The sequence below is a fragment of the Pavona decussata genome, unplaced genomic scaffold, assembly GCF_977016875.1.
Source record: "Pavona decussata unplaced genomic scaffold, jaPavDecu1.1 SCAFFOLD_353, whole genome shotgun sequence".
Taxonomy (NCBI): domain Eukaryota; kingdom Metazoa; phylum Cnidaria; class Anthozoa; order Scleractinia; family Agariciidae; genus Pavona; species Pavona decussata.
Window position 1 is genome coordinate 1,445,357 of NW_028145734.1, and position 20,332 is coordinate 1,465,688.

A 20,332-nucleotide genomic window follows, 5' to 3' on the forward strand; every position below is an offset into this window, starting at 1 on the left:
GGCTTTGACATTACCTCCACTGAACTCACCTGTCCAGACAAGCTTGCTGGCAGTTGTCCCCCATCCAAGCTTCCCTGCCGTTTAAATGGAATCCCTACCACAGCAGCACTGGGTCGCACCTTGACCAGTGGACCATGGTTTGTTAACATCTGACTGATGGTGTCTGCCAACTCAGGAGATGCTTGCCTGTGAAATACAGTACAACACAACTCAGTCTGTATAACAACCCCTATCGATTTTTCTTCAGTTGAATAGAGCTGGAATAGAAGAGCCAAAACCCTTCAGGTCCCAGTTGTTCAAAGAGCAGAAAACTCTATCCAGTGGATAAATTGCTATAGAGTGGATAAAGTGTACTCCAAAAAAATGCATTTTATCCACTGGATATGTATCCATTGGACAAAGTTATCTGCTCCTTGAACAAGCGGGCCAAATTTAAAACCTTCTTAAGACAACTACCTTAAGTCAAGACCTTTTGTAGATTGTGTAAACCCTGGCCAGTGATAGATAAGGTCAATTACATAATGCCCAAAAAATGGTACAGACCCATTGAACAGTGGTATGGTTCCAATAACGTTTTGTAAAGAAATACCTGACTGTGCCATTGTGGCTCTATAGGCACCTATTAAAAGTAGTACAGTGCCAACAAGATGCCTATACTGGCATAAACGCGTGATGCTGAGCTGATTCATTTATTCCAACTGTATGCTTAGCAGATTTATAAAACTATCCTTGCTGATGGAAAAGTTTGAGTCACGAAGATTGCGTTACGTTGTTTCCCTTGTGTTACGTTACAAAGGGTTTCACCGGAAATTTTGGTAATTCCATTACGATAACGTAAGCTGCTCAATGACCTCTTTTCATTCTCCCATCATGGTCTAAGACTGTCAAACAAAGCACGATTCCTTCGCCAGGAACTCTCCAATTTCCACCGTTTTAGATGTTGAGTGCTTCTTAGAAGTTATACTTTTGATTTACCGCTTCAAAATGTTTAATTTTCCATTTGAAAACAGCACACTTGAGTCCACAACATGTTAACAATATGGCAACACAAATTTAATCTGAGATTAATGAATAAATCAAATGATGCTTTGACGTCACACAAGTTGGGGTGAGTGGGTCCCCTCCCTCGCGATAGACACGACAAGAATGGATTTTGATTGGCCGGCTTTTGTTGAAGACAATCAGAACAATACATCCCTAGTAGGAGAGGGCAGAGTTTAATGAATAAATTAATGTCCCGATTTGTAGCTACTATGAAGAAAAAAAAGAAATCAACCCGTTTTTAGACACAGTATGCCCCTCAGGGCATCCTGCGTAATACTTTTTGTGAAGAAATGCCTGAGCTGTTTTTAATCCATAGGTGCATATGGCCCTAGAACAAAACAGGTATTTCGTTGCAAAAATTATCAGTATCGCAACACTTTTTGTCAGGTTCATTCCATGTTCTCCCATGGAGTAAACGCCCCTTTAGAGTCTTTTCCTTTTCAGCAAGTGAAATTCAAGAATAGCCAGCACCTACTTTTACCCGATGGCACTTATGAAAAGCGGATTATGAAAATTAAGCTTGTCTCAATAGATGTGGAAGAGCTTTCAAGAAGTCGTACACCCTGTACATGTAACATCCTTACCCCACGAATGACTGAAGGCAAGAAAGCATAGTGACAACTGTCTCCTGTGGCAACTGGACACTCTTGGGAAGTTCTTTATCCAAGCTCACACCCAATAAATGGGGACAACGTCGTCTCAGGAAGGTAATACAGGCTTGAGCAAACACCTCCTGTTAGAAGATCACACCATGAGCCAATAACAGTTGTTAATAGCCTTAAGGGGTTAAAGTTAATGAAGGACAGATTTGAAAACATTTTCTATAATTATTATTTGGCATTACCTGGTGTTCCTTGAGTTTGTCTTTTAACCATTTGTCCAGCTTTAGATATTCACGACGTGATGCCAAAGCGGCAAGGTCAATCACAAACACAAATGGAGAGCCATTCAACAACATTGACAGGGCCTTAAGCAACAACAGAAACAGATGGTGAGTTACAGCCAATAACAGTAAAATGTGTTCAGTTTGGAGTATGAGGAAAAATTCCAAGTCTGAGTTGATGCTACAACTGACCCTTTGCGATTCACCATGAGTCACCCTTGGGAGTTATAGCATCTCACTGGTGTAAAAAAGGTTGTAAGTTCAACTCTATGGAGGATTGTCCAATACTGTTGGCCTGATACAACCCAAAAAAGCCATCTTTCGACCTGTACAAATGAACTAATTTTGTCCATCATTTTGAACTATAGATGGCTTGAGAACGATACCATCTATAGTTCAAAATAATGGACAAAATTAGTCTATTTGAACGGGTCAAAAGATGTCTTTTTCGGTCATATCAGGTTAACAGTATTGGACATGTATGAGTCTACCTGGACCAGGAGAGAAAGGTGTTAAATACTGAGAGCATAATATATATACAATCTAAGCAAATACACAAATACACCTAAGTAAGGACGTCATAGTCGCAAAAGCAAAACATCTGAGGTGGATATTTCTTGAAGCTACCTCTTCCAAATGAAAACACCAAATGGCTTTGACAATGCACAGAACTAACAACAACACACGATAGATAAGCAAGAGCTTATTATTATCCTTGTCTTGATTTAACAGTACTGATTTACCTTCAGGTCTTGAGCTACATCCAATATTCTTGATAACCTTCCTTGATCCATGTCTCCTTTCACATACCATTCAGCCATGGCCTGCATAACAAGTTGTCGAATTGATGCTGATTGGCCCTGTGGAAAAAGCCAACAGCAGAACTGTTAAGTCTCCTGCAGAGAGGTAATTGCCCATTGCGGTGTTCAAATGGTGACTGGGGACAAGTTTTTAAATTTTCATTTAATCAGAAATTGAAGTCCATCACAAGAAAGATCACATTTACATGTAAAATTAGTCAGTTTAGTATCAAGTTTGAGGTTCTGTCATTAGATTGCAACCATGTAGAAGGCTTTCAAAAATTGGAAAACTTTGGGGGACACCATCTCAGAATTAGGAAAAAATTTAGGGATGCCGCCTCAGAATTCTCAGAATTAGAGATATTTGTATGGAATTTGGGCGACCTTTGGCAGGTCGCAGCATGGTTACTACACAATAAAACATACAAAACTTGGTAAACTTACTAATTTGTATGTGATCTTTCTGGCAACAGGATTCATATTTTCATATGACACAATTTGAACAATGTGTAATCCAGAGCCCAGTCCCTTTATGGACTTCGGAATGGGCAATTGGTTATTAGCACTCTCGGTCTGGTTATTAGTACTCTGGGTCTGGTTATTAGAACTCTGGGTCTGGGACAGCCAAGGCTTGGCCATCTGAAGTATTGACAGTTTTCAGAATTGCTTTACAAATATGTCCCCAAGTTTACTGTCCCAGTGGAAGAGCTTACATCTGTACATACCAGGCATGTCTGAGATGATTGGTTGTTCAGCAGAGATGAAATAATAATCGCGCAATTTCAGCTCTTTTTGTGACTCGGGAGACTTTTTTAAAGCTACTAAAGACAGCTCTCACCAGTGAACATTCTTTCCCTTTGACAAAATGTACTTTTCTGTGATGAAATTCGTGATTTCTGTTCTTACTACTGCTATCCTTTTCTAACAAACTACATGTAAATTGGGTGCAAGTTACCACCAAACAACAATGAAAAAGCTGATGGATGCATTATTCAGTCAGTGACACAGGTATACCCAGAAAAAAAAAAAGAAAATCTGAGTCCTCCCAACAGGAGTCAAACCTACAGTGTATGACCTTGCAATTTTATAGTTCGGATGCTCTACCACTGAGCTACAGGAAATTCATGGGAGGTAGGCCACTGGACTTCATAACTTACCTGTCCATGCCAGACATAGTGAAGAACACTGCCAGAGTTAGGATGATTTGCGAGAAACACTGGGATAAGTTGTGACACAAGCTCATTTCGCAGTGAATGCCACAGTGGCTGAAAATGAACAGCAAAGTAATATAATAAGTCTTGCCGAGACTGTTGCCTTTGTTGATGAAACTAGAGACAAGTGTGATATTTGGAACTGGAGCTTTTGCTATAGTGGGTTTTCAATAAATTTAAGACTTTAGGGCAAAAAAATTAACTACTAACAATTAACTATTATGAAAACTGAAATTTTGAAAATTTCATGGAAAAAAAAACACTCCTGGCCCCTTAAAATCACCTGTTTTAGCTGCAACATCACAATTTTGTGATTTCCAACCAATACATAAAAAAATGTTGATGTTGGAAACCTGCAAACAGAATTACCTTCAGCCTTGCTAGGAAGATAACTCTTCTGGCAGTGTGAATCAGGTACACTAGCCAAGACCACAACTTTGCCAATGATAATGATATTCATTCCCTTGCATTGTGAACAATTGAACAATTGTTAAGGCATATACTGTGTTACTTACATTGATCTGCAGTAACGCAAGCAGAAGTACATCAGGGCAATGCTTCAGAGGGAAAGCGAACAAGGATTTGACTGTCTCATAATGCCCTGCCTCGGCCAACCTCAGGAGTGTTTCAGAGAGGTTGAGGGACTTCCTACAAGGAATCAAATTAAAAACCACAACTTAATTTCCAACAAATATTGGTTTACAAAACAGTACTTTTGCTCTAAACGTTTGTGCCATTCTTTGCTACATAGAAAGCCACAGAAGCCCCAAATGTTCAAAACGTCACTTGTTTGTTTTTTTTTTTTTGTTTGGAAAAAAGTTGGAGAAAGCCCTTGAACTATCTTCAACAGGTTTAGCAGTTACCATGTGGCTATCTCTCTGTTATCATCCTCTGGTGCAGTCTTAAGCAGATCTATCACTACTGGATGACAAGGGTAGTCAGCAAAACAGAACACATCAGGATTGGACAGGACTTGCTGGATCCAGGACAGCTACAACAGAACAGGATACTTGAGTCAGCTTTGCTAAAACGATTTTATATATAGCCATACAATTATTGGGACAGCACACTTTAAAATTGTATTTTGTAAACTGGCATATATTTGAACATAATGTCACACGTTTGATTACCCAAGCCTGATAGACTGTGATCAGCTATGTGCAAGCTTCCTTTGAGGATTTGTCTCAGAATATTTTTGGAGGATATGAGATCTTCCAACATTTCAATTTGCTAATTTCTGTAGCAGTCTAGTCCTTTGTTGGGTATTAAGAATTGTCTTTGGGATCAAGCCGACCATGTTTCCTGGTACTTAGCTTTTGCTAAAATATCATGCTGGATTATGACAATTAGGTAAAAATAATTTTTTTGTCTTCTCTGGCAAAATAACCTTTAAATTACTAACTACCAGTGATACAGCCTAGAAAATATACTAATAATATTAAAAGTTTCATTCCACTACAGTTTTTACAATAATTATAAGTGAGCCTCATGTGGCAATTGCAGACGCTTCACTTGCAAGAAAACAAAAGAATTTTGACAGCTGAAAGCATGGAGTAAAATCATCAATTATTCAGGTTATTACTGCGCCCTTAAAGAAGACATTATGGGTTTTCAAAGTTCAGTGCAGATTATATCTCTGCAATCCTTACCTGGCCCTCAGTATTGGTCCAAGTCCTATACAAGACATCCACTGGGAAAATCTCCATCAATCCCCTGTGGCAAGCAGTGAACAGAAGCTGGAGTCCTTCACGATTCGGAACATGAAATTCAGGGTAGTCGAACTCTTGGATCACCTGACGCCAACTTAGAAGAGGAATCTTATAAAGAAACAAAACAGGATAAGTGACAAGGCTACCAAACTAGCAGACTGTTAAACTGTATTATTCAGTTTGTTATAAGCATGCAACTCAAAGAAAAACTTCACAGTCCTTGACAGGAGTTAAAATCATCACCTCCACATATATATGTAATTGCTCACAAAAGTTTGAATTACATACCAATTCTTTCAGAGCCTGGACAAAAACTTCTACATTCCATGTAGCAGGCCCTGGAGTTAGTTCACTGAGTCCAAGTTTATCCAAAGAAACTGAGCTGTTGCCATAATTCTGTAACATAACAGCATTTAGGAATTAATCAGTAATAATGTCTTACAGGTATATAGTGAGTACTCTACCCTGAAATAAAAGAAAGAATCTTATAAGATGTAAACATATGGTAGAAAAAAATTATCCGTGACAACCCCGACACAGATCACTGCCTTAAGTTGGTAACTGTTACATTAACGTTGTTAGTGGAAAGGGCCCTACACCATAAAACACCAAAATGCCTAGAAATGGCCACAGAGGCACCTCAAGGTTTAAATTATCAATGATTATGAAAAATATTAAAACTCCAAGCACGTCTTCTAATTTTTTTCTATCAACCTTATGCCACGTCATTATCACAGTGCCATGTACATAACAAATTATTATAATAAATAATTCATTGTTATTATAGTTTGAGGAGGCCTAATCACATATAAGCTTTATTGTTTCTTTAAAAGGTCTCCTCACCACTTTTTAACTCGTGAATGCGCGTAGCGCAATGAACGAGTTATAGCGATAGCTGACTGTTGACTTGGTTGGTTGGTCGGTTTTGTCGTTAACTTTCGGGCGTGCACAGTGAATGAGTTTTAAATTCAATTAGTGGAAAAAACACGCGAACATTTATTGTTCACGGCGCATCAGGAAATTCTTATTCAATATGTAGAGAATAATTTGACGATCATTTAGTGCAAGAATGGAGATTTTTCGTTCAATCTGAGTAAAGTTACAAGTTTTTTCAGTTTTTCAGAAAGTCAGGGGTCCTAAACTCAAATTAGTGAAAAAAAAAAAACATGAAAATTTTTTTCACGACGCGTCAGAATTCTCTCATTCATTCTGTACAGAATAATTTGACAATCATTTTAGGGTAAGAATGGAGATTTTTCGTTGAATCTGAGCAAAGTTGTAGGTTTTTTTCGTTTTTTCTAAGAAGTGCGGTTTCTTTTAAGAATTAAAAATAATTTAATTTAGAAATAATTTAATTAAAAATAATTTAATTTGTCAGTATTCACGCGAAAGCGGAACGTGCCATGTCACGCATCATTGACGTCGTAAACAAAATTATGCAAATTTCTGGTGAAATGAACACTTAAAGGTCTTGTCAGCTTTCATAGAGGTTTCAAAGAGAAAAAAATGTTTCATTTTCGAAATTTACAACTCGTAATTTATGGGAAAGCAAAAGGACGTGGTCGATAAATAATTCTTATTTAGCAAGAGCTTGTCATAGTTCATTATTTTTACTTGAGGATTGCGTGGATTGAACTCCAAAGGAAAAATTTCACGCATTTATGTCGGGCATGAAATGTAATGCGATACTTTGTTGAACAGATTTCCCTTTGTGAGATCGGCTTGCCCTACAGTATTATAAATTTTGCAATTTTAATTCCCCAAAAAACTTCACTTGCCCATCGGGCAAGTGATGGTTAGAATCCACTCGCCCGATCGCAAAATCCAGTAGCCCCGCACTATCGGACACGAATTTGCATGACGTAGCTGCACATGGCGTGCTTCTATGAACTTTGAACTTATCCAATCTGTAGAGAATAATTTGACAATCATTTTTATAGTACAAGAATGGTTATTTTTCGTTACATAATCGGGCAAAGATATAATTTCTTTTAGCTTTCAAGGAAGTTTCCGTAGCCGTCTAAATTTCAATTACTATGTGTCATCTGCATTCACGAGTTGGCTCACAGGAGCCTTTGATTCTTTATATTTTAGTACATATAATTGTACTTGTATGTCCCATGAGGTAACTTATTTCGCATGGCAAAATAAATAAATAAATAAATAAGCATGAAATAAGTGGAATGAAACACCATCAAGTTCAACTCTACCTACATGTAAATATTATTAGTCACAAGTTAATTCTGTACCTGTATAGTAACATGTTCACCCAGGCCAGACACTGTTTTAACCATCACTCCTGCAACAAAGAAAATGATAGCACATAAAAATGGATATCTTGGTATACAAATAATTTCTTTCATTTCAAAATATAATTTATTGATTTCCATTAAAATGTAAAGGTTTAAATGAGTCAAAATATAATATTATTTGAAATCTGCTCATAATTAATAAAAGTTTTTCTCAAATAATAAAAGCTTAGATTGTTTTAATTGTAAATTGCTCAAAATGAACTATCAATGATTTTCGCCACACAAACTGAGCAAACAGTGAGTTCTTGACATCTTGTAAGAATTCTTACCAATGACTCTGGCCACAGATGCTGGAGTGATATCTTGAATACCAAACTGGAGCAGAGTATCTTTACATTCATCAACACTACAAGAAGGAGAAAATTACCACATGAAAATACGAGTCAAGTGAGGGGTGATCAGCATAGACTGGAGCTGAGGAGAGGATGGCTCAGTAGAGAAGCTTAGCAAAGGCAGACAGCTGAAGAATAGTGTGCAAGACACAAGAGCAGCCAACAGTCAACACCCACAATTGTGTAGTCTGTGCAACAGAAAATGCCACTCCCAGTGTGGGCGTCTACAGTCACACCCAGAACTATTCTTGACCAGCGCCTCCTGCAAACTGAACTTTTCAGGCACAGATCAACAGATGCCGACAATCAGTCAAGCAGACACTTATTAAGGCTTTTTTCCACACACCTGTTCAAATTCACTTTTGAAATAATATTACACTGTAATAGCAGAAGACTGGAAGCTCTTGCAGAGTCAAACAGTGGCTCAAACCACACTGTCTCAAAGGGAAACAATATTATGAAGACCAGCAAACTACCTTGCACAACTGCAATATCCTATTTCTTGCATAAGGTCAGCTAAATCATCCTCCATCTAGACAAAAAGTCAGTAAATATATCAATACACTATCACACAATCAACACTAAAACAGAAAAGAAAGGATTTTAATGCAGGGACTGAAAACTACACTGCAAGGGTCCCAGTTTACCAGGTTGTTATTAAACTTCAACAAAGCTGGCTGCAGGAAGAAAGCAATTCCATGGATGCAGCCTTTTGGTCATTTTTAAACTCTCAGAAACCCGTCATCTTCTCTGGACTTGCCAGGCACAATGGCCAACAGGCAGTTCCTTATGACAGCCTGGCTAAACACATCCTTTTGTGGTTCTACTATTACTTAGCACACAAATTTTTCTTTAATTTCTTCAAAATGTGGGAATCCATGGAATACCCGTGGTGGAATCCCAAGGCCATAAATGATAAGTGTTGAAATGATAAGAATTCAACCCATGGGCACTAGGTCGAAAAATCCCGAGCACAAACCCTTTGTCAAAGATTTTACCTCTAACTCTAGATCAGACTTACCACAGTTTTGGAGGGGTTTGACAGTTCTGGGATAAGGCTGAAAAAAAAAAAAAAAGAAATTTACGAAATCAGGAACAACACTTTAAATGACATTCAAACTATTGAAACATGCAATGAAGATTAATTTTGACAAATCTTACTTCTCTGGTGATATGTCCTGTGACTCTGGGTAAAGAAGTGGTGCAAGAACTACAGGAACACGTTCTTTAGGAAAATCTGCAGCAAAGAAAATAAACAAATTTTAAGATTTAGAAATTTTTAAATTAACAAATGAACTTTAATTTACCTTTTTTTTCTCATAAACGTAGCCCTGCAAACCTTTGGAAAAGACTTAAAGTAACCAAGTCAAGGCTAATTTAAGAGAGATCAACTTGAAAACTGATTTTTTTTTTCAAGCTTTCTCTGGATACAGACAAGATATACTTGATATCACAAGACATACAAGCTAAATGTAATTAATAGGGAATCATACTTCTTCATGCTGTGCTGTAACAACGGAGAACATATAATATAGACTATTATTTAAAAACACAAACCTTTTTTCAATGTTTCCAGAAAGGCCGTCACTTGGTCATCTCCCACTCCAACCTGTTCCCTTGGGCCGTGTATCACATGAGACAGAAGACGATGCAACACTTCTATGGCAACATCAGTCAGTCCCCCTTCCTGAACACCTCCAACATCTGACATTCACAAGATAATCACAAGTTTAGCAATGATACATGTAGTTATCGCAAAAACTGAACTGGAAGAAGAAGCACAACAGTTCTTCTTATAAAGGCATCGTTGTCAAACATTACAAATTAAATCATTAACAGCCATTCTCAAACTCATTAACAATTCAAAAAGGGAAAACAAAGGAAATCACAAAACCGTGAAGTTTGGAAGAGTGATCTTAATTATTATCATAAAATTTGGTGACCTTTTGCCTTTTTATTAATGGTTTAACAAGCTCTACATCAAACACTCAAAAGAGTGGTTCATCCCATTTCCAAATGACTCAAAGTTGCTTTAGAAAAACTCGGCTGTGTCTGGGCTTTTTTAACCCACTTCTCACTATTTGGACATCAGACAAAGCACTCTGTCTTCCTCGTGTCTGATATATTGTAACATAACAGTGCAGAGAGGAAGGATCTTGTTTCAAGCATGAACCAGTAGAATTGAAAATTGTGCATGATTGCAAGTGTTCCTTAAACAATGTACAACAAATAAATCTGCAAATATCTTACCTGCATCTATGTAGGACCTTAGAAGATCAGGTAACCTGTGTTTTACAAACTGACCGGCTGAAAGAAAATGAAATCAAGGTCAAAACTAAGCAGGGGATGGTATCTAAACTATTAATAAACCTAGAATAATAAGTAATCTGATAGCTAGAAACAGAAACAATATCATCCCAAAATATTGCTTTATAATATTGGACAGAATTGTTGAGGATTTGAAGACTCCATCCATTGGATAACTGAACCTATTCAGGAGAAAAGCAGCTTGTGTAATATACTTTTATCTACTGAAATAGGAAGTCATCCTTGGGATTGAGAATCCAGTCTTCCAATCCCAAGCCCTAATTATGTAATCCATACCATGATTTTTTAGCTCTTCATTTGAGGAACTTAGAAGACTTAGACCAAAGATAACCTGAGAAAAAAAATACAAAATCGTGACATTAGAAAAGAGTTTCAAGGAAGGGAATTGTTGTTGTTATTCGAAATTAATATTTCAATATGTTGATTGTCACCGTACTTAAATGGTAAAACATCCAACTCGCTTTTCACTGTCATGCCACATCTACTGTATACCCAATACATAACAGTACTCCGGTCAATGTTTTTATTTGGTAACATCTAAATTTAGTGGACACTATAAGCAACTTTCTCTTCTGTCAACCATATGCCTTCTATAATATTATTATTACATCGCATGCCGATTTTTGGTTTCGATTCTTAGCTTTGGCAACAGTTTTTACCTTGATAATGGACACGTAAATAGGACTCAAAAACATCAAAACATTCTCTGGGATAAAATGTGGAAAACAAACTTCCGTCTTCCTGTCTGAAGCCTTTAACAGTTAAAGATGGAAAAAGCACTTCTTCCATCTTTAGTTGTTACAGGCTTCAGATTGGAAGCCAAAATTAAATCTTTGGTTTCTAACCATTTTAAACCAGATAATGTTTTTAATTAATTTTTTATTTTGATTGCTGCATGAACTCAAAAACACACAGTGTTACCTTGCCAGCTGCAAGACCAAAAGTACTCTCCTGTGATTAATACAAACCCAAATTTTGTCAATAAATTCTAAAATAAGCAGAAGGTGTTATTCTCACCTCTTGAACTTTGTTCAGCTTGAGCACCCTGCTCATGTTAGGAAGCAGCTGTGACGACGGCCTCAGAGTACGCTGCTTGTGCTCCGGTGTTTCAATGGCAAAACACAAAATAGACGAAAAGTTGGGTTTTGAGACAAGCATCTGGCATTCTTGTATGAGAAATTGGCACTGGAAGGTAAACAGGAAAGTACTTTAGACAGCACCTTATCAGGTTATTTTGTCGTCAATCTTATCATATTAATACATCAAGAATTAAGTCTGAGGCTCGGTTCAAGCTTCGCAAAAATAACATGCCAAATCAGGCATATATTTTCAACAAAACATTTCACACCACTCTGCCATTAATTTTAATAGACCCATTTTGATTTCAGAAATCTTTCAGGAAAAATTATTGAAAAGAAGAGTTTTCCTCACACCTTAAACACTCAATAAAAATGCCTGTTAAGTTACAATATTTTTCTAAGAAGTTCACAACATGACTTTAAATTCTCAAAAATGATACCAAGGTTGTGAAGGGGAAGTAAACATGGCTTTTTTTTAAAGGATTTTGCAAAGCCTACTAATAAAATGGAAATTCATCTTCTTGAAGAAAATTATCCTCATTAGGGCAAAAAACAAAAGAGAAGACTGCCTTATTGTACACAAGACCATAAAGAAGGGAACTATTTGTTGATACGTCTGTCTGGCTTGGATTAAATTGACAATTAAGATGTCTACATAGCAAATGCAAATTTACGCAACTTAAAAATGCCACACTTTTTTTTTGGCCAAAGGCTTGATTGCAGCAGTTTGTCTGAAATTTAGTCGTTAAATCCTAAAGAAGGTTGTGCTTTTGAACAAAGGTGAAAGAGGTTTACATTATTTTGCAATCCACCTGCCTTTGTACACAAGTTATGTCAGATACAAAGCAATATTTGCTGGTTGCCATCTTTTAATAAAACCACTGCAACCACTGCAAATATTTTTAAAACAATCATCCCTTACAATCGTATGGAATATTGCCTGATACCTAGCCATAGACGGAGTTAACTAACATCGGGGGATATTCTGCAAGATTGAGCAGGATAAGAAAATAATGCTTTGTTATTCAACATGTTGATAACAAAGCACAGTTTTATCGCAAAAAGAGCTAGAAATAGTCTCTATCTGTTACATGCTTCCCTTGATGTACAGAATTACATATATCACAGATTACTATTCAACACATTGTAACACTGCCCAAATCTCTGCCCAAATCTATTATAATATAATAGATTTGGGCAGTGTTACAGACGAAATTACATGTATCACAGGATATCTGTGGTGTAGAGACAATGAATATTGAGTGCACCATGACTGCACACAATATTCATTGTCTCTACACCACAGATATCCTGCGATATATGTAATTTCGTATGTCAGGAAGAAATAGCAGAGCGCTTTTCACAAGTAACGACCTCTGATGATCGTCTATAGCTTTCATAAAATAAAACTGTGCTTTATTATCAATAAAATTAATAATAACACAATTATCGTGCTCAACATGGCAGAATATCGCCTGATTTTATCCAAGTCAGCCTACGTAATGTTGGCTAAGTGTCAAGCAATATTCCACATGATTTTTTTTTGCAGGACATTAAATATCTGTTGTGCACAGAAGACAAATATTGAGTACACCAGGACCATATTTGGACAGCATTAATATGTGTACAATAATAAATAATAAATCCCATTTATTTGTCATTGTTGCTGTTTGAAATTCTTAAGTCTCTGTCAAATGGTATAATATAGGGAGAACTAATAAGAGTCAAAGTAGGGTAGAGCAGAGGAGAAGAGAGAAGTGGAGAGGGTGAACAGTAGAGAAGAGGAGAGGAGAAGAGAAGAGAGGAAGGGAAAGGAGGAGAAGAATGGAGTGGGTACACAGTAAAGAAGAGCAGAGCAGAGAAGAGGAGAGGAGTGAGGAAGGGAAGGGAGGGGAGGAGAGGAGTGGGCACATAGTAGAGAAGAGCAGAGCAGAAAAGAGGAGAGGAGAGGAGGGAGGAAGGGAAGGGAGGGGAGGAGAGGAGTGGGTACACAGTAGAGAAGTGCAGATCCGAAAAGAGGAGAGGAGGCAAGGAATGAAGAAGTGAGGAGAGAGAAGGACAAGGGAGGGGAGGGAAAAGGGATGGAGTGGGTGAACAATAGAAAAGAGGAGAGCAGAGTAGACAAGAGGAGGGGAGGGGAGGGGAAGCAAGGGTAGAAGAAGGGAAGGAAGGGTTGGGGACAGGAAAGTAGGGCAGGGTGGGCTAGGGTTGGATAGTACAGTATAGATTAGGATCAGATAGAGTGGGGAGTAGATGCAGGTCAAGCAGAGTTGAGATTATTGGCTGTACACAGGAAATAAAGTGAAACGCAATAAGGGCCTGTACAGTACATATAAAGTGAAAGCCATCATTTGTGTACCTTAGACATTGCGTTATGTAACTTTTGTTTGCTATTTTGAATATGTTCCAAATAACAGATCCCTTATCTGTAATATTAACCAACCAATTATTAATTTCTAGGTACTCTCACTGAACGAAGCCATTATGGTGTACAAAAGTTGATGGTGATCATACGACAATGACAGTCACTTGATTTTAAATCTGTTGCCTGATTTTTTTTTTTTTTAACAAGAAAACAACAAAGAGAGAATGTCACATCTTTAGGCCTTGGCTGATCTAACCTAATCACAGTGCAAATCTAAAATCAAGTAAGCTAGTCAACTAGTATTTGCTTGCCAGAAACCATGCTTTGACCCACTGGCTGTTATGTAATTTCAACAGTAAAGAGTTCACACTTCAGAAATTAATTGGAGGGTTATAAAACATATAAACCTGTTTCCATCTTACTGGGATATCAGATGATTATGCCCTCAGGTCAAAGATTGTCCTTAAAATTTCACAGCTTCACTTTTAAGCGAACTGTTCATTTTTAGCGAATGGATTATAAGGGGGTTAGTTTCTAAAGAAACTGTGGTGTTGCACTGGTGTGTTGTGGTAAGAATGTTTGGTTTTATCAACAGGGTTCATGAGGTAATTTGGCCACCGTAAAGAGATTCAAGTGCCAATGTTTCAAGTGTTTATCCTTTGTCAGAATGAATCAAAGAACTGTGGGTTGTATATGGTTTAAATAGTGAGCAGTGGAGCTATGCTATAATTTGATGGAACAGGGTAACATGGAAAACAAGACAAAATGAGACAACCTTTCAGCCTCACGCAATGCCCTCCAACACACAAGCCACCTTATGTTTTTTTTTTTTTTTTTAACTAAAAGGTACCGGAGAAGTGAAATCCACTTATCTGCTTTCCCTTTGTTTGGTCAAAAGCAGAGTTTCTTTTAGGTCAGTTTGAAATCTTTTCCTTCATACCTTATAAGTTATATTTATGTTTCAGTCCAGCACCTACGTTATTTGGGTAAATAATTTTCAGCTCATTCATAACACAGATTTTATCTTATTTGTAACACAGAAATCTAGGAATAACAGACTTGTGTTTTTCCTTTAGACTTCCTTGTCACTGTTCAGGGATGTAGCTAAGAAAAGTCTCAGCAGGCTCATTAATAACCCAAGCCAGCCCTTTTGGCCTAAGCACCTTTAAAATCATAGCCTCACTTATTTGTGTTCTGTGTTTTTTTAGTATTGGAATTTCACCAGTGATAAGATCAGATGGTGAAATTCACTGATAGCCAGCTCTTACCAACATCTCCGCCTGTTACAAGTGACAATAATATCATTATTAATCAAAACCAAACCAATTTAATCTTGAATCTTCCCATGAAGGTCCACTGCATATCAGCTCACCTGCAGAAAGTCTTTTCCATTATTTTTACCATCACCAGCAAAGTCGATAAAGGAGAATAAACATCGGAATAAGTGACGCTCTGCTTCATAGCCATGTTTTTCAATCAGCTGCAAGTTTATGCGAGTAAAATAATAGGTTAATTATGTGACGTGGTAATGTATTGTAATGCCTCTACATTACATGAAGTTGAAACACCCCATTAATCTTATCAAATTAAGTAAATATTTTAGTTATTGAACAAAACTGGTGGTTAGATTCAGTTACACGCTGGGAATATTCTAAAATTATCAGCAACTTCAATTCATTAGAATACATTACACATTTGAAAGTATATACATGTACTTACTAATCACTAATGAACGACACATCATGAACTGCTTTTAAAGTCCATAATAAACTTTTTCTTTTGAAGATCGGATATGAGTAAAACTAGAATAACTTCTGCCTTTAATACTCATATAAACAATTGAATCGAACCTGCTGTATATTGCATATATTTTTGAGCATCAATAAGTAAATTCTGTTGATGATCACAAGACCCAAAGATTCTTTCTCTTTACCTCGTGTATTTCCTTTAGAGTCGCTTTGTAGTTCTTCTTCGTCAAATCGCTGACTGCAAAGCTGATTTGTCCAAGCGCCAAAGACAAAGAGTCTACACAAGTACTCATTGTATCTTTGTCAGAACACCTTCCAAAAGCGCACCCTTACCAATTTAAACTCGGGAAGAAAATTATTTCACATCAATTCTACATCTTTTCTGGTATCAGAATCGGGCAAACCCTACCGTCATGATGACCGAAAAGAATGATATACCGCCAAAAGGTATGGCATAATTTTCACTGGGCAACAAAAATAGAAATTGAAAATGGCCGTCGAACACGATGATATCCCACAATGCTCCACGATTTCTTGCTGGTTCAGTGCTGGTAATCAGCGGTTTTACCGTTGGACTATGCGCAATAGGGAGAGGGAGGAGATTTGTTTCCGCCATTCGAAAGTTTACTTTGGTATTTTTCGGAGGAAATTGGCTGCTTTTTAGTCAAAGCAATGGCTGCAACTTTGCGTCCTTATCTCAACGCTGTACGCTCGACACTAACAGCATCAATGTGCTTGGAAAACTTCGATTCTCAAGTGGTGGAAAGGCACAACAAACCCGAAGTGGAGGTCCGTAGTAGCAAGGAACTGCTGCTCACACCAGTGACTATAAGCCGAAATGAGAGGGAGAAAGTGCTTATTGAAGGCTCCATCAACTCTCTGAGAATAAGCATTGCAGTGAAGCAGGCTGACGAGATTGAGAAGATCCTTTGCAAGAAGTTCATGCGGTTTATGATGATGCGGGCCGAACATTTTGTCATTCTACGAAGGAAGCCCGTCGAAGGATACGACATCAGCTTTCTCATCACCAATTTCCACACAGAGCAGATGTTTAAGCACAAGCTCGTAGATTTTGTTATTCAGTTCATGGAGGAGATAGACAAGGAGATCAGTGAGATGAAGCTAGCTGTGAATGCAAGGGCACGTATCTGCGCTGAGGAATTCCTCAAGAATTTCTAGACTTGCATTGAAGCTGCGCCAGAGATGGAAGTTTAAGACAATTTGAAACTTTACACAGAGTTCTTTAACATTTAGTTTTGTAATCTACATGTATACAGCGGTATCTTGTAAAGTAATGGATTGTCGTCAACATTGAATTGCGCTGGATTGCGAAACGAAAGGAAATAAAAGTAAATTGATTATTTTAAAACTGTTTACCAACTAGGGCAATAGTGTTGACAAGTGAAGTGGAGAGGGTACCATTTACTCTTAGATTACATTCTTTTTCTATTCACATTGTTTTATGGTGCAGTTTTGTTGGGTAAGGAAAGTTGTTTGAGATTTAAAATGTACCAGAATTTAGACAAAATGTTGAAAGGGTTAGTGTGTACAGAAAATACCGTAGCAGGATTTCAACAAAACTGTTGCTTGAAAATGTGAATTCATGTCATGTGAACTACTTTGCAATAGCGCATCTAAAAAGTTGTGTGTTTGTTCATGGCCTGGCCTTTGGAATGCAACGGAAGCAGGAGTTGATACAAACTTCACCGCTTTTTATAAGAAAGTTCAGTGATGTTGTTCTTTTGTTAATTAGTTGTTATTTACATATGAAAGGCAGCAAGGTTTGTATCAAAACAAAGACCAACTCCAGCCTCGCTTCCATGGAAAGGCCAGGCCAGAGAGCACACAACTCTATAATGCTCTATAGAGTGTTTTCATTCACGTGACTGCCGGCCATATTGGTTTATTGAAACAAAAGAAAGTATTTGCATAAAAATAAAGTTCAATTCCCAGAGGTTTAGTTTGGGACACCAACATGGCGACCATTTCTTTTTTTTGGGACACCAACATGGCCGCCGTGACGTCATGTGGAAACACTCTATTCTAATATTCAACTTTGCATATTTGTGGTCAAACTATCCGGTACTAAATTGGTAGGAGCTGAACAGCATTTAGTTCATCATCATCACCATCATTAAAAAGTTCTTTTTAGTATTGTACAGGCAAAGACTACCTGCATATAGCGAAAGCTAATAGGCCATTTCTGAGTTGCTGTGAACCTTGTATGAAAATTAGTTTTGTTTGCATATGGATGAAAACTAACTTTCATAACAAAAACTTTGCACTTAACCTCACTTTCAGAATGAAGTTCAAAGTAACTTGGAAATGGTCTATTAACTGAGGCTGGTAGAAAAATTAAGGAAGAATGTGTTTCATTCTGAGTATTCAGTAATCCCATTCTTATTTTCATACACACAGTTTTCTTCCTCTGAATGCCAAAAACAACCGAGGAATAGAGAAATCACGAGACAAGCATTCCCATATTGATGTTACAGCCCTACTATCCCCAGTCTCCCATCTTGCCTGGTATTGTACCAGCAGGGGAGGGGGGGGGGGTACTCCCGAAAATTTTCGATAAGGGTGTGCCGCGAAGGTTCTCGAACCCTGACCCTATTTAAGGGTAAAGGAAGGGTAAACGGATACCCTTTTTAAGGACCGAACCCGAAAAATGACACCCTATTCAAGGGAGCCAAACAACATCTAATGTGCACTGATAAACACAAATCTCTATGAAAATCGTTTTTCTAATACTTCTGAGTACCCCCCCCCCCCCTCCCCTGGGTGTACCAGCCAAAAGTGAAGTTTGACACTTATACACCTCAAACATAGGGAAGAAAAATTGATAAGGAATTTTGATTTTCACACGAGAACAACGTAAGATTTGATCAAGCACTAAACACTTATAAACATTTTTTGTTGTCTCGGACCATTCAACAATTATTTGTGTGCTCTTCAGTATAAAAAAAAAACCTATCACAGTATTTGAAAGGATCATGGAAAGGGACAAGGAGTTTTAACACATACTTTATTACATTATTTGATCAAAGTGATTTTATTTTAAAAAGATTTCAAATATAATTATTAATACATAATTTGTTTTCTATATTAATTTTGATATTTCTTCCTCAAATGGTGTAATATCACAAGTAAATTAACAAAAGATTTATCTTTGACAGCCTGTCAAGTTATGATGCTTGTTGCTGTGATGTGCTATATGTTTGTACCGGTAACAAAGTCAGGTAAAATTAACTAAACTTGGGAAACTACAATGTGGGTCAGAAAACACTTTACCATTTTGGTCATGTGACATATCTTAAACTGATCTTTATCTACACCTTCCCTCTGATCCCTCAGCAGAATTTGTTTTCTGAGTGTCAATATCTCGTTTCTTATATTTTTATTATCTGCTAAAATTCAGGTAATATGGAAAGCCAGGTAAAGAATGTTTGTTGAGAAAAGAAGTGTTTCAGGCTTATAATAACAGGTGGGGGCTACGCGGCTTCTTAACACAGTAAGGGTAGTGAATGGTATACTTGTGACTTCATGAGACAAGAACAGCATTTTTTTTACAAGGACAATGCTTTGTTAGTCCTACAAAAGAAATCAAGACTCCAAGTTCAAGTTAATTCAAGTTCAAGTCATTCAAAAATTCAAAAATTTAGCAAAAAGACAGACTGGCCAGCAGGTAGTGACAGCTAATCTAGGCGGGCCAGACTTACTACTGTTTAAGGATAAAAAATTAATATTATTACAGTGGAACCTCTCTTTACAGACAGCTCTCTATAACGGACAGTTCACTTAGTACCTGAGAGATCGAAATCCATATAAAGCCTACCTCTCTAAAACGGACACCTCTATATTACGGACACTTATTCCTGTCCCCTTGGTGTCCATAATAAAGAGGTTTGACTGTACAGTTATTACAATCAAAGACAGAACAAATAGAATTTAGGGGAGGCAGGGAAATCACGAGGAACACACAGGTATGGTAGGACCATCCTTGCTGGACAGAACAAAAGTCAGACAACAGGGAAAGAATGGCTCTCCATGTTGGGAGTTGAGCAGATCACCAACAACCTCTTCTCACAAAACGTTTTCATGGTTACAGAAACAACCACAGTCTACGCTAGTATGGAGCAACCAGGTAAAGGCTTTCAAAAATCAGAAAAATTAGAGACTTTGTATGGATTTGGGGGGGGGGGGTGGGGGGGGGAGGTGGGTGGGGCTCATTTCTGAATTAGAGACAATTGTACGGAATTTGAGCAACCTTTCACAGGTCACGGCCTGGTTACTACACAACCAAACTTAGTGAACTCACTAATTACACGGTATGCCCTGCAGGGCAGGCTGTGTCTAGGTTTGGGTCGGGTACCTTTTTTTTCTTCGTAATAGCCACAAATGTGCTCATTAATTTATGCATCAAAATATGTATTGTTCCGATTGTCTTTAACAGAAGCGGCCCAATCAAAATACATTATTTGGGCACATATCACGAGAGAGGGGACCCACTCATCCCTTCCA

The 20,332-nt window shown here is 37.6% G+C and overlaps 2 protein-coding genes across 2 annotated transcripts in view; one reads left to right on the top strand and one right to left on the bottom strand.

Annotated features, from left to right (window-relative positions):
* LOC146453120 (CCR4-NOT transcription complex subunit 1-like) overlaps positions 1–16,294 on the bottom strand; it is a 45,684-nt gene extending 29,390 nt beyond the window's left edge. The window contains exons 1-20 of the mRNA XM_085097030.1: positions 15,997–16,294; positions 15,436–15,543; positions 11,637–11,804; positions 10,896–10,950; positions 10,542–10,598; positions 9,849–9,995; positions 9,453–9,528; positions 9,313–9,349; positions 8,768–8,823; positions 8,229–8,305; positions 7,897–7,946; positions 5,936–6,043; positions 5,588–5,755; positions 4,802–4,929; positions 4,454–4,586; positions 3,885–3,992; positions 2,671–2,787; positions 1,889–2,011; positions 1,629–1,777; positions 30–186 (exon numbers count right to left, since the gene is read on the bottom strand). Coding sequence (XP_084953156.1) covers positions 30–186; positions 1,629–1,777; positions 1,889–2,011; positions 2,671–2,787; positions 3,885–3,992; positions 4,454–4,586; positions 4,802–4,929; positions 5,588–5,755; positions 5,936–6,043; positions 7,897–7,946; positions 8,229–8,305; positions 8,768–8,823; positions 9,313–9,349; positions 9,453–9,528; positions 9,849–9,995; positions 10,542–10,598; positions 10,896–10,950; positions 11,637–11,804; positions 15,436–15,543; positions 15,997–16,104 — 2,130 coding nt within the window. The 5' untranslated portion in view covers positions 16,105–16,294. The remainder of the gene's footprint in view (positions 1–29; positions 187–1,628; positions 1,778–1,888; positions 2,012–2,670; positions 2,788–3,884; positions 3,993–4,453; positions 4,587–4,801; positions 4,930–5,587; positions 5,756–5,935; positions 6,044–7,896; positions 7,947–8,228; positions 8,306–8,767; positions 8,824–9,312; positions 9,350–9,452; positions 9,529–9,848; positions 9,996–10,541; positions 10,599–10,895; positions 10,951–11,636; positions 11,805–15,435; positions 15,544–15,996) is intronic.
* Positions 16,295–16,386: 92 nt separating this feature from the next.
* LOC146453121 (actin-related protein 2/3 complex subunit 4) lies at positions 16,387–18,753 on the top strand. Its single transcript, XM_085097044.1, has one exon. It carries the CDS (start codon positions 16,484–16,486, stop codon positions 16,988–16,990), a length of 507 nt encoding a protein of 168 aa, XP_084953170.1. The 5' UTR covers positions 16,387–16,483; the 3' UTR covers positions 16,991–18,753.
* The last annotated feature ends 1,579 nt before the right edge of the window (positions 18,754–20,332 follow it).